This window comes from Mesoplodon mirus, assembly GCF_964341445.2.
Source record: "Mesoplodon mirus genome assembly, chromosome: 19".
Classification (NCBI taxonomy): domain Eukaryota; kingdom Metazoa; phylum Chordata; class Mammalia; order Artiodactyla; family Ziphiidae; genus Mesoplodon; species Mesoplodon mirus.
The window spans coordinates 55,616,499-55,630,052 of NC_138995.1; the positions used below are offsets into that span (position 1 = coordinate 55,616,499).

The 13,554-nt window shown below is 53.5% G+C and overlaps 1 protein-coding gene across 2 annotated transcripts in view; it reads left to right on the forward strand.

Moving 5' to 3' along the window:
- The first annotated feature begins 328 nt into the window (after window positions 1-328).
- NECTIN2 (nectin cell adhesion molecule 2) overlaps window positions 329-13,554 on the forward strand; it is a 28,079-nt gene continuing 14,853 nt past the window's right edge. For both annotated transcript variants that reach the window (XM_082606834.1, XM_082606835.1), the window contains exons 1-2: window positions 329-656; window positions 11,826-12,221. In XM_082606834.1, coding sequence (XP_082462960.1) covers window positions 566-656; window positions 11,826-12,221 — 487 coding nt within the window. In that variant the 5' untranslated portion in view covers window positions 329-565. The remainder of the gene's footprint in view (window positions 657-11,825; window positions 12,222-13,554) is intronic.

Genomic DNA, 13,554 nt, shown 5'->3' on the forward strand with positions numbered 1-13,554 from the left:
AAGCGTGCCCCGTTAGGCAGGGGGCGGGGCGCGAGGGCAACCTCTGGTGTAAAGGGGCGTGGCTAGGACACTAAGGGGCGGGGTTTGAATGCTAAGAGAAGGCAAAGATAGAATTCTGGGACGGAGGGCGGTGATCAAAGAATCCTGGGAGGGGCGGACAGAGTATCCTGGGAAGCAGCGGGTGTAGGTAGAATCCTACGACAGGGAGGGAGAGGAATGCTGGGGGGCGGGGCAGGCGTGGAATCCCAGGAGGGGGCGGGGTCAGACCAGCTTGAGGGGGCGTGGCCCGAGCCTAAGAGCGGCTCGGTGCCCGGGGAAAGAAGGGGGTGGGTCCTGTGACGTCAGCGAGTCCGAAGCCAGAAAGAAGCTGGGGGCCGGGGGCGCTGAGCCGGGAGAACCGGACCGCGAGAGCAGAGCCGCGAGAGCAGAGCCGGGAGAGCAGAGCGCGGCGGGAACCAGCCGGGAGCCGAAGCCACTCAGGCACCTGCGCGTCTGCCCAGCCGATCGGCGCACGCAGAGTGGCCCGCAGGCCCCCGCCCGGGCCCAGTCCCTCCCCGGGCCCTCCATGGCCCGGGACGCAGCCCTCCCGCCGTCGAAATTGTCGCCGCCGAAGCTGCCGCTACTGCCATTGCTGCTGCTACTGCTCCGGGAAACCGGTGAGAGACCGCAGGCACCTCCCCGCCGCGAGCGAACCCATCCCCTTCCCCACCCCCAGCAGGAGGGTCGCGATGATGAGGCGAGACCACCCCCCTTTCCTTCTCCCAGAGTTGGGAGTCTGAGGCCCGGGGAGAATTGAGGGCAGGGAGCCAGATGCCGAGGTCCTCGAGAGGGGCGGGGAGCTCGGACTTTGGGTCCCTTAGAGGGCCAAGAGTGATAATTCGGGCGACCTGGGGAAGGGCCTGCGAGCTCCAACCCCGAGCCCGAGAGTGCTAAAGGCTCTGACTCCCGGGCCCCAGAAAAATTAGGGACTGAGGGCTCTATCTCTTGGGTCCCAGGAAGAATGAAGGCTAGGGGCTCTGTCTACCGGGGTCCTGGTAGAATTGGGGGCAGGAAGGGCTCAAACTTGTGGGTTCCAGGTTGTGAGCAGGGGGCTCTGTCTCCTGGGTCCCAGACAGAATTGGGGGGAGGGGAGGGCAAAAGGCCCTGTTTCCTGGGCTCCAGATTTAATTGTGGGCATTGGAATGTCTCCTGAGATTCAGATACAAATGTGGGCAGAAACCCTGACTCTTGGGTTATAGATAAAATTAAGGGCCGGAGGCCCTGTCTGGAAGCTGGAGGCTCGGTCGGCTGTGTCCCAGGTAGACTACGGAGGCCGAGTCCCGCCGGCTGGGACACTTCCCTTTCCTTGCGAGCCGTCGGCGGGGCATCCCTGGGGAAGTTTTCCGGGTTTCACTTTCGCCGAGCCAGGGCAAGGCGGGGGCGGGCGCTCTCCTGGCTCCCGGTCCCGGACTCCCGGTTTCGGGACCTTATCTTTCCTCTAGTCGCGCCTTTGTCCTAGGAGCCGCAGCAGGAGGTGGACGCGAAGAGACGCCGCCCTAATCCGCTGTCTCTCCCTCGGCTCGGCCCACTCTCCCGCCCTCCCGTTCCCCCCACCTCCCCTAGGGGAGGGGTGCAGCCCCGGGAGAGGGAGGGGATGGGAGGAAACAGGTGAAGGAGGCTCTGGCCCCGCCCCTTTGCAGGTGACCCGGCTGTTTATTCCCAGCTAGAAACTCAGGATACTGGAGTTTCCCAAAGGTTTGCCAGAAACTACGGAGTGAGCTTGCGGGACCCCTGGTCTTTTTTTCCCAGCATGTGTCTGAATTGTCTCCCAGCTTTGACCCAGAACTGTGTACTGACTCTTCCATCGCCTGCCTCTCCCTCTGTGTCAGAGATAGGGAGATAAAGTCAGAACCTGCCGCCTCTGTGAGAATGCTCAGAATCCACCCGACCTTGGGCCAGACATTGACTTGGTGCATGATCTCATGGAAGGCTCTTGATCACCCTGGGAGACAGGTCCAGTTCCTGTTCCCATTTTGCAGATGAGGAAACAGAGGCTTAGAAAGGGCAAGCCACTTTCCCAGGGTCCACAGCCAGTCTGCAGACTTCAGAGCCTTTCTTGGCTCTGCCCCGCCTGGTAGACTTCAGAAAGTGCCTCCGAGCCTCCACTTCCTCCTTTGGAAAACTGAGATAATTCCTTCCCTGCGGGGCCATTGGAGGGATTTAGAGGTCCCACTGGTCCCCGGGGGCGGGGGGAAGCTCTTAGCACCTGAGGAGGAGGTCTTCCCCTTTCCTGACCCTCCATCCTTGTGCCTTTGCTCTCTGCTCTCCTCTCTGCATCTCTCCTTCCCACCTCCCTCCCTTTCTCCCTCCCTCTCTTTCTGTCTCTCCCTCCCCTCCTTCCCTCACTTTCTCTCCCCGCTTCCTCTCTCCGTTTCTCACCCTCTCCCTCTGCTCCTCTGGCTCTCTAATCTCTCTCCAAGCTCTTTCTCTCCTCCTTTCTTGCCCTCTCTCTCTCCTTTCCATCCATCTCTGTTTCCCTGTCCCTGGCTCCTCTGCCTTCCCCCTCCTTGGCCTCCACGGAATGAGGGTGCACCACCTGGGCTTCATGCTGTGGCTGCCCTCCCCAGTCCTCCCAGCTTTCACTGCTCATCCATGTCAGCCAGTCAGCCCCACGGTAGCGGAGGGGGATGGGAGGAGGGGGGACTGCCGGCCTTCTGTCTCTTCTTGTTAGGGAAGGGGGACTGGACAGGGGAGAAGTAAGAGTGGGTCTGCTCACATCCTAGGGAGAGGATAGGGGAGAGAGGGATACAGGGAGAGGCTGGAGATACAGGGGTGGGGACAGAAGCCAATAGAGGGAGGGCATCAGAAACAAATTTAGGGTTGGGGTCAAAGACACATACAGGAATGGAACCGAGAGACGGGGGAATGAAATACAGCCACAGGGATGGGGCAGTGTGGGAGGGGGAGCAGGGGGAAGGGAGCTGGAAGGACATCTGGGTAAAGGCAGGAACAGCATAGAGAGAGAGACAGAGGTTTGGTGACAGGCAGGGGGCCCAAAAGACCCCAGCCAGTCAGTGACGGCGATGCCATGGCCCAAGGAGGTTGGGGCACAGGCGAGCCTCAAGGCCAGCAGTGTGTGGGGGCCATGGGGAGTGGTGGACACGGGAGGGACAGGGAGTTGGGCACTCTGGCCAGCTCCCCCGCCTCCACCAGGGATGCTGTTACATTTTTAATGTCCCGGTGATGCTGAGAAATGGAGCAGGAGGGGGAGGAGAAGAGGGGACCCAGTAAGATGGCCCAGCAAAGAGAAAGTATGTCACAGGTGTGGAGAGACAGGCAGAGATGGGGAGACCCAGGAGGCAGAGAGAGCTGAGGGTCAGAGACACCGAGAAACGGCGGCCCTGGGAGATGGAGACCAGAAACCTGGAGGGATTAGGGACCCCAGGAAACGGTGCAGGGAGCCGGATTCCAGAGACTAGGAGACCCAGACCCAGAGAGACCCAGACCTCAGATGTTGGAGATACAGGAGAAAAAGAATATGAGAACAGCTAGGAATTTTTTGGCCTGGTGAAAGTGATCTGAAATTGATTGTGGTAATGGAGGCACAAATCTATGAATTTACTAAAAGCCATTGAGCTGGACGCTTTATTTTTATTTATTTATTTATTCATTCATTCATTTTTGGCTGCGTTGGGTCTTCGTTGCTGCATGCGAGCTTTCTCTAGTTGTGGTGAGCGGGAGCTACTCTTTGTTGAGGTGCACGGGCTTCTCATTGCGGTGACTTCTCTTGTTGCGGAGCACGGGCTCTAGGCATGTGGGCTTCAGTAGCTGTGGCACTCGGGCTCAGTAGTTGTGGCTTGCGGGCTCTAGAGCGCAGGCTCAGTAGTTGTGGTGCCCGGGCTTAGTTGCTCCACGGCATGTGAGATCTTCCCGGACCAGGGCTCGAACCCATGTCCTCAGCATTGGCAGGCGGATTCTTAACCACTGCGCCACCAGGGACATCCCAAGCTGGTCACTTTAAAAGGGGGAATCGTATGGTATGGGAACTGTATCCCAATAAAGCAGTTAGAGAGAAAGACAGACAGACAGACACAGAGAGCAGAAACCAGGGACTCCTGGAAGACACAGGGCAGGCAGACTCGGAACCCTAAGAATCAGAGACAGAGACACAAGAGATCAAAGAGACAGGACCTGAAGGAGGAGGAGGCCAGAGTCTCAGAGACAGAAATGTTTTGGTGTAAACTCTACGCTGGGCAGATCAGTGGGAGTGGGGTTCTGTCTGAGAGGCTTGACCAGGAAGAGATTCACTACCAGAAGTATCAGACCCCACAGGGGAAACCTTCAGGGGGGTCAAGCCCCTGCAGAAAGGCAGGGAAATCTCAGACCAGGGAGGGAAGGGGTCCCCCGAGCTGAGTGATGACCACAATCAGAGAGGTGGGCTGGGGGAAGGAGGTGCCGAAATGCAGGCCCAGGCAGACAGCCCCATATCCTGGCTACCGCTGCTCACCCCCTCCTCAGATCGGCTCCTGGATGTCCGCTGTGAGGGTGGGCACTGTGATGAATGCAGTCAATTAATTGACAAGGTAGCTGAGGCCAGAGCTCCAAGCACGCTGGCCTTCAAGGGCCTGCTGGAGTCTGCTGCGCCCCGTGGTGAGAGGGCAGGTCATGATGCGTTATTGGTCTGGAGGGCACGAGCCAAGCCTGGAGAAGCCAGCCAGGAAGGGACCCAGGAGTCCGGGCCCCCAGCCCCTTCCTCTCTGCCTTGATTTCCCTCCTCCAGATCTCAGGGTCTCAGGCTATAAGTCTCAGCACCCCCCCAGATGTTTCCCCTGGGCTCACACAATGCCCTGGGCAGCCCCGACTCTGCCACCACAGGAAGCCTGCATCCCAGGGCCCAGGCAGAGGAAGCATGTCTGGGGACCCAGCTGACACCTCATGAAGCTGTCACCAGCCTGGCTGGCCAAGGGAAGCTGAGGGAGGGCGGTGTTCCCATGGCCACACTCTCCCCTGCTGTGGTGCTGGTCACGTCCTGGCCAAGGTCAGGGCACAATCACCTGCCCAGCAGTGTGCTGGACACTAGGGTCCGAACTCCAAGCCAGCCTTCCTCCTGGCATCATTTCTCCTGCTTCTGCCTGAAACGCAAAACATCTGGGCATCAACCCACACTAACCCCGTCCCCCTCACCGCCACAGCCAGTCAGCCTCCGTGTCCCAACCATTCCAACTTCTGAATGAGCTTCCAATGTGGTTCTTCCTCCATCCCCACAGCCCTGCCCCCTGAAGCCCGACCCACTCCGTTCTGAGGGATTTTTCTAAAGCACAAACCTAACCCTGTCCCTCCCCCTGCCTATAACTCTCTGTGGCTCCCCAGTGCCCCCAAGAAAAAGCCCAAACTCTAACTCAGCCTCAGCCTGTATGATCTAGTGCACTGCTGATTTCCCGTCTTCACCTTTATCGAGCTCTTACGGTGTGCCAGTCACTGTTCTAGGCTCTGGGGATACAACAGTGACCAAGACAGACGAACATCCCTGCTCCCGGCACTGATGTTCTCGTGGGGAAGACACATCAGCTGCTATGAGGAAATCGAAGCAGGGTTAATGGAGTTTCTGTTCTCATTATTAAGGTGGTCAGGGAACGCTCCAGAGCAAAGATCCGAAGGGAGGGAGGGAAGGGAAAGTGTTCCAGGATGAGAGAACAGCAAGTGCAAAGGCCCAGAGGTGGGACTTGCCTGGCATGTCCGAGGAACAGTGAGGAGGATGGTGTGGCTGGAGCAGGGTGAACCAAGGGGAGAGGGTGAGAGATGAGGTCAGAAAGAGGATGAGCACAGGTCACGCAGGGCCTTGTGGGCCGCTGTAAAGACTTGAGCTTTCTTCTGAGGGAGGAGAGAGCCACAGCGGGGACCTGATATGCTGTAACTTCTCTGGCTGCGTGTGGGGACAGACTTCAGGGGCAACGGCAACCCTCCCTGGGGGGATGAGCCAGGGGAGAGATGCCACTGGCTTAGACCAGGATGCAGGCAATGCAGGGATCAGACCTGGTCCGCTTTGCAGATATATTTTGAAGATGGAGCTGACAGGATTTCCTGATGGATTGCATGGGTGGCGCGGAGCAGGGGGCGATGGTGAGAGAAAGAGAGGAGTCAGGGATGACTCCAAAGCTTCCATCCTGAACCTTTTTCTGAGGTGGAAATACCGAATAAATGGGCCACTAACCCCACAGGGGCTGAACCATCCTATCCATTCATTCAGAATGAGACACTTAGAATAGGGATTGTAGAGCCATGGGAATTTTTTTTTTTTTTTTTTTTTTTTTTTTTTTTGGCTGTGCCGGGTCTTTGTTGCAGCATGCGGGATCTTAGTTTTGGGGCATGCATGCAGGATCTAGTTCCCCAACCAGGGATCAAACCCCAGCCCCCTGCACTGGCGCTGAGTCTTACCCACTGGACCACCAGGGAAGTCCAAGCTGTGGGATTTTAGAACCTCATTCATTCTGCAAATATTGAGCATCTACTAGGAGCTGGTCTCTGTTGCAGATACTGAGGGTGAGCAAAACCAGGCAAAGAATTCCTGCTCTCAGAGAGCCAAGAAGGTCATGAAAATCTGCTGTGTGAGATGGAGAGAAAGTGAGGTGCAGGGTGAGGGGACGAGGGCCAGCTAGTTGGAGAGAGGCGGGCTGTGTGGCCATCGGGGACAGAGTATTGGTGATGAAGGAACTTGCTGAGAACCTTGCCCCACAAGAAGCTAAATGTGGGGTTTTTTAATTTAATTTTTATTTATTTATTTATTTTTGGCTGCGCCACGTGGCTTGCCAACCAAGGACTGAACCTGTGCCCTCCGCAGTGAAAGCACAGAGTCCTAGCCACTGGACCGCCAGGGAATTCCTAAAAGTGGATTTTTTTTTAAATCCTCTGAAGCAGCCAGAGCCACTCTAGATGCAGGAGGGCAGCCTCCCTCAGAAGAGAGGATTGAACCCAGGTCACAGCAGTAAAAGTGCTGAGTCCTAACCACTGGACCGCCAGAGAACTCCCCAGAAGAAGAGGTATCTTGCAGCCACAATGACTTCCTTAGGACAGGAAATCTGAGTCCCAGAAGGGACCCAGCGATCCAAAGAGGGGTGTGGGGCTCTGTGGACTATAGCTTGGCTTCCATTGGCAAAGGTCACCTCCTCCAGGAAGCTCTCCTGCCCCTCCCCTCGGCTGGGTCAGGCCCCTGCTCTAGGTTCTCCCCGTCACCCCCAGCCCCACCCCTTCAGTCTTTCCAGCGAAGTGCTTGGTGATCACTGTCTGTACAATATCTGTCTCCCGTCCTGAATGTAAGCTCCTAGAGGACAAGCATGTGATTTGTCCTGACACATCTGTGGTACCTGCCCCCAGAACAGAGCTTGATATTTATTCAACAGGTTTTTTTTTCTTAACAGTATTGATTGAGCACCTACTATAACCAGGCCCTGGTGTAGGCTCTGGGGATACAGTAGGAAACAAGACAGGCAAATCCCTGTCCTCAGGGGCTGACCCTCTAGCACCCAGGGCCTGCGGGTTGAGTCACTGTTTTTTGCTCACTGGTTGGCACAGTCTGGGAAAGAATAACTGGCGGGAAGGTTCCTACCATTCATGCCCTTGAAGTTCTAAATCTTCGCTTTAGGGACTTCCCTGGTGGCGCAGTGGTTAAGAATCCGCCTGCCAATGCAGGGGACACGGGTTCGAGCCCTGGTCCGGGAAGATCCCACATGCCGCGGAGCAACTAAGCCCATGCGCCACAACTACTGAGCCCATGTGCTGCAACTGCTGAAGCCCGCGCGCCTAGAGCCAGTGCTCCGCAACAAGAGAAGCCACCACAATGAGAAGCCCACGCACTGCAATGAAGAGTAGCCTCCTCTCGCCACAAATAGAGAAAGCCCGTGCGCAGCAACAAAGACCCAACGCAGCCAAAAATAAATATAAAATAAATAAAATAAATAAATAAATAAATAAATAAATAAAATCTTCACTTTAGCCAAGTCCTTCTCCAAGTGAAGAACCCTCAAGGGCTCCCACTTACCTCAAGAAGAAAACTTAAGCCCTTGGCCCTGCCCTACTTTGCTTCTGCAGCTCACACTGGCCTGGGTTTTTCCCTGACGGAGTGCCTTTCCCTCCTCACCCAGCTAGAAAGGGGCATAGCCTTTGGGGACCCTTGTCCCATACTCAATGCCTTTGGGGGCCATGTGGGTAATGCTCCCTGGCACCTTGAGGGAAGGGGGTGGCCCTTCCACAGCTCCACCTAACTGTTGCCCCCAGAGCCTCATATCCTATGTTTGTCTGGATTCAACCTTTCCTCTCCAGACCCTTCTGGCTGCTAGTTCACTTCTGGAACAATGTTATGTGGGCCAGAAGTAACTACGTGGGAGAGCCGGATTTGGCCTGCAGCGGATGGCTGGCCGCCTCTGCTTGACTCCCCTGCCCTGCCAGCCCTGTGAGGAGCTTACAGGAGAAAATCATTTTAATGGAAGTGTCACAAGGGACCCTGCAGGGCTGTTTAAACATCCCCATTTCACAGATGGAGGAAATTAGGCTCGAAACAAGGTCCCCACCTGGAAAGGGACAGAGCCAGCAGGAAGCCCCCACCAGCTGCTCTGGGGGCCCACACATGACACTCGGCAGTTTGGTCCCGCTGCAGACGAGGAGACCACCTTCCAAGGTGGCACCCTTGGGTTTGATTTGCAAGATATATGTGGGGCTTCCACGAGATGATGTCTGTGTCACACAATGGCCTTCACTGATGACTTGTTTTGAGAAGTGCCTGGGATGGGCTGCCTTCTGCTGGGGACCCTCTCACTAGGGTCCCCTGTTAATTTCCCCTGGATTCCTGTGTGAGGTCAGCGGCGGCACACGCTCCTCCCCTCACATCTGGAGACAGCTGGGCATGGGCCTTGCCTTGAGGCTGGGTGTCGAGGGCTACTTGTAATTACACTTACCTGGCTATGTTTATTTACCAAGCACTGATCTTGTGTTTCCGGGGGCCCTGTGTGCCAAGTACTCTACAAACATCCTTTAATCCTTAAACGGCAATCCCTAGGAGATGGGCACCATTATTAACCTCCTTTTACAGCCGAGGAAACTGAGGCACAGAGAGGTTAAATGACTTGCCCAACGTCACACAGCCAGTAAGTTGCCTAGCTAGGATTCAAGCCCAGGCAGTCTGCCCTCAGTCACCATGCTGTACTGCCTTACACAGCAGAGAAACATTCATCTTTATTCTGGTTTTTATTTTTTTAATTATTATTTATTTATTTATTTATTTAATTTATTTTTGGCTGCATTGGGTCTTCGTTGCTGTGTGCGGGCTTTTTCTAGTTGCTGTGCATGGGCTTCTCATTGAGTTGGCTTCTCTTGTTGCGGAGCACGGGCTCCAGGTGCACGGGCCTCAGTAGTTGTGGCTCATGGGCTCCAGAGCGCTGGCTGAGCAGTTGTGGCGCACGGGCTTAGTTGCTCCATGGCATGTGGGATCTCCCCGGACCAGGGCTCGAACCCATGTCCCCTGCATTGGCAGGCAGATTCCCAACCACTGCGCCACCAAGGAAGCCCCCGATTTTTTTTTTTTTTTTTTTTTTTTTTTTGGTCACGCCGCGCGGCATGCGGGATCTTAGTTCCCTGACCAGGAATCGAACCCGTACCCCCTGCAGTGGAGGTGCAAGGTTTTAACCACTGGACCACCAGGGAAGTCCCCTTTATTCCAGTTTTTATTAGCAATCAGAAAACAAAAGATAAGCTGAGAAATAAAAGCCATGCGTTCAGACAAAAACTGGTACGCAAATGCTCACAGCAGCTTTATTCATAATTGCCAAAAGGTGAAAACAACTCAAATGTCCATCAACTGATGAACGGATAAACACAATGTGGTCAATCCAGACAATGGAATATTACTGAGCCATAAAAAGGAACAAGGCACTGACCCATGTTACAGCGTGGGTACACCTTGAAGACATTATGCCAAGTGAAAGAAACCAGACACAAAAGGCCACGTGTTGTATGATTTGATTTATGCTAAATGTCCAGAAGAGGAGAATCTATAGAGACAGAAAATAGACTAGTGATTGCTAGGGGGTGGGAGGAGGGGAAATGGGAGTGACTGTTTAATGGGTACAGGGATTTCTTTGGGGGATTATAAAAATGTCCTAAACTTGATTATGGCGATGGTTGCACAACTCTTGTGAATATATGAAAAGTCATGGAATCGTACCTTATTTATTTATTAGTCTAACTTTTAAAAAAATATACATAAGATATAGACATTTATTTATTTACATACTTACTTATTTTGGTTGTGCCAGGTCTTAGCTGCGGCACGCGGACTTCTTAGTTGCAGCATGCAAACTCTTAGTTGCCACATGCATGCGGGATCTAGTTCCCTGACCAGGGATCAAACCCAGGCCCCTGCATTAGGAGCACGGAGTCTTACCCACTGGATCACCAGGGAAGTCCCTGAATTGTACATTTTTAATGGGTGAGTGGGAATTATATCTCAGCAAGGCTGTTTTAAATAAAATAGGCACAGCAACTACTGAGCCCGCGTGCTGCAACTACTGAAGCCCGCGTGCCTAGAGCCCATGCTCTGCAACAAGAGAAGCCACAGCAATGAGAAGCCCACGTGCAGCAATGAAGACCCAACGCAGCCAAAAAAATAAAAAATAAATTTTAAAAAAAGGCACAGAGGGCTGTAGGTTTTATAGAAAGGTGAGAGAAAGTATTATTACTGTGTAGGAAACAAAATGAAAACTATCCTCACACTTTGAATTTTTTTAAAATTTCTTTTGGGATAGATTCAGGTTTTTGTTATTTTTGGAGGATTCTTTTTTCCCTCCAAACATTTGATAATGAAAAATTTCAAACACACACGTGTAAGTTGGAAGAATGACCCAGCAGCCTCCCTCATCCTCTGCCCCTAGACTTGACAAAGGGTCACATTTTGCCACGTTTGCTTCGTCACTTTATTGTTTTGGTTGTTGTTGTTTTGGATGAACCATTTGAGAGTACGTTACAGATGTGACATTTCCACCCCTTATCATCTCCTTATTCCTCTTCTTCTCCTTCTCCTTCTCCTTTTTCTTCTCCGTGCAGCTTGTGGGATCTTAGTTCCCCGACTAGGGACTGAACCCAGGCCCTCAGCAGTGAGATCGCAGAGTCCTAACCACTGGACCACCAGGGAAGTCCCATCCACCATTTATCTTCTAAGAAAAAGGACTACATAAAACAGATAACCAACAAGGACCTATTGTATAGCACAGGGAACTATACTCAATATTTTGTAAAACCTATAAAGGAAAAGAATCTGAAAAAGAATATACAATACACATATATGTATTGAGATATATATATAAACTGAATCACTGTGCTGTATACCTGAAACTAACACACTGTAAATCAACTATACTTCAATAAAATAAAAATAAAATAGGGAATTCCCTGGCAGTCCAGTGGTTAGGACTCCAGGCTTTCACTGCCATGGCCTGGGTTCAATCCCTGGTGGGGGAACTTAGATACCACAAGCTATGAGGCGTGGCATAAAATTAAATTAAATTTAAAAAAAATTTTTTAATTTTAAAGGAATACTACATAACCACAATTTAATCATCACACCTAAGATCATGAATGGTAATTCCATAATCATATGTCATCTAGCCTGGACACAAATGTCCCTAGTTTTCCTCAAACTGTCTTTCTGGCTGGCCTTTTGGGAATTGGGATTCCATAAAGACTCCTGCACTGCATTGCGGGTCTGCATTTCAGGGGGTGGCCCTCAGTGATGGCCCGGCCTGGCCCGGAGGTGTCTGGGTCCTTCACTGACCCGACCTCTCTCTCTCCTCTCTCCGCAGGAGCCCAGGATGTGCGAGTTCGGGCCGCAGCTGAGGTGCGGGGCCACCTGGGGGACACCGTAGAGTTGCCGTGCCACCTGCTGCCCCCAGCGCCTGAAATCCGAGTGTCACAGGTGACGTGGCTGCGCCTGGACGCGTCTGAGGGTAACCAGAACGTGGCCATCTTCCACCCCCTGTATGGTCCCAGCTTCCCCAGCCCGAAGCCTGGCAAGGAGCGGCTGTCCTTCGTCAATGCCGGGCAGAGCACCGGGGCCGGGCAAGGCACAGAGCTGGAGGTGCGGGACGCCACACTGGCCCTCCGGGGGCTGACGGTGGAGGACGAGGGCAACTACACCTGCGAGTTTGCCACCTTCCCCCGGGGCACCAGTCGGGGAGTGACCTGGCTCAGAGTCATAGGTGAGCAGGGTGGGGGGCAGGGCTGCAACGAAGTGGGAGGGTCGGGGGTGCAATGCACGAGAGCCCCTCAGCGGTCTGTTTCTCCTCTTTAGCTGTGATATCGACCTTGTCCGTGATCTTCAGCCAATGGGCAGCTATTCATTAAGCACCTACTGTTTGCCACACGCTGTTCTGCAAGTTGGAGAGACAGCCGGCAGTGAGCATTCAGCAAATTGAGTACCTACTCTGTGCCACGCACTATGCTAGGCTCTAGGGATAAAGCAGTGAGGAAGACAGCACTCCCTGCCCTCCTGGAGCTTATACTCCAGACAAAGGAGTAGATAACATACATAAGAAAAATAAGAGTGAGTCAGGTGGTTATAGGTGCTTCAGAAGTTGGAGGGGAGCAGGTTACAATTGTAAGCGAGGGTGGTCTGGTGCTAACCCAAACTAGGAGGTGAGGGAGCCCTGCAGGTCTAGGGAAGAGAGTTTCAGGCAGTGGGAATAGCAAGTGAAAAGGCCCTGAGGCAGGGCACACCTGGACTGTCTGAGGAAGAGCAAGGAAGTCAGTGTGGCTGGAGATGCATGAATGGAGGAAAGTAGAAGGAGGCAAGGTCAAGGAGGTGATGGGGGAGCACAGATCACAGCCTCACGGACCACGTGAAGGTTTTGGCTTTTGCCTTGAGAGAACAAGAGCTACAGGAAATTCTGAACAGAAGAGGGATGTGATCTGGCTTGGGTTTTCACAGGCTCCTTCTGGCTATGTGGTGGGTGAGGGTGGAGGCTGGGAGACCACAAAGGAGATGACGGCATATGTCCAGGTGGGAGGTGATGACACCTAGACCAAGACGGAGGCAGTGGGGGTGATGAGAAGAGATTGGATTATGGAAATATTTTAGAGGTAAAGCCAGAGAACAATCAATTTGGCAAACAAAGGAAACACCAGGATGTTGCAATACTCAGAGTGAGGGCCCCAGTGGACTCATTTAGATAGAATGGTCAGCAAAAGCCTCTTCGTCGAGTCTCAAAGTGTAAGCAGGAGCCACCGTCAGGGACACGTCCACAGGCAGAGGAATGAATGCACAAGCAGAGGGAACAGCCTATGCATACGCTGGGACATGAGAGCCAGCTTGGCATGTTCTAGAAAGGAGGCTGGTGGGCCTGGTGGCAAGGGCTTGAGTGACCCTCAACAAGGCAAGAAAACCAACAGGGTCATGACGATTGCATGGGCCTCCTAGACAGAGAGAGGCCAGGTGGCTCGACTTCATCTGATTTTTTTTTTTTTTTTTGCTACGCCGCTCAGCTTCCAGGATCTTAGTTCCCCGACCAGGGATTGAACCCCAACCTTCGGCAG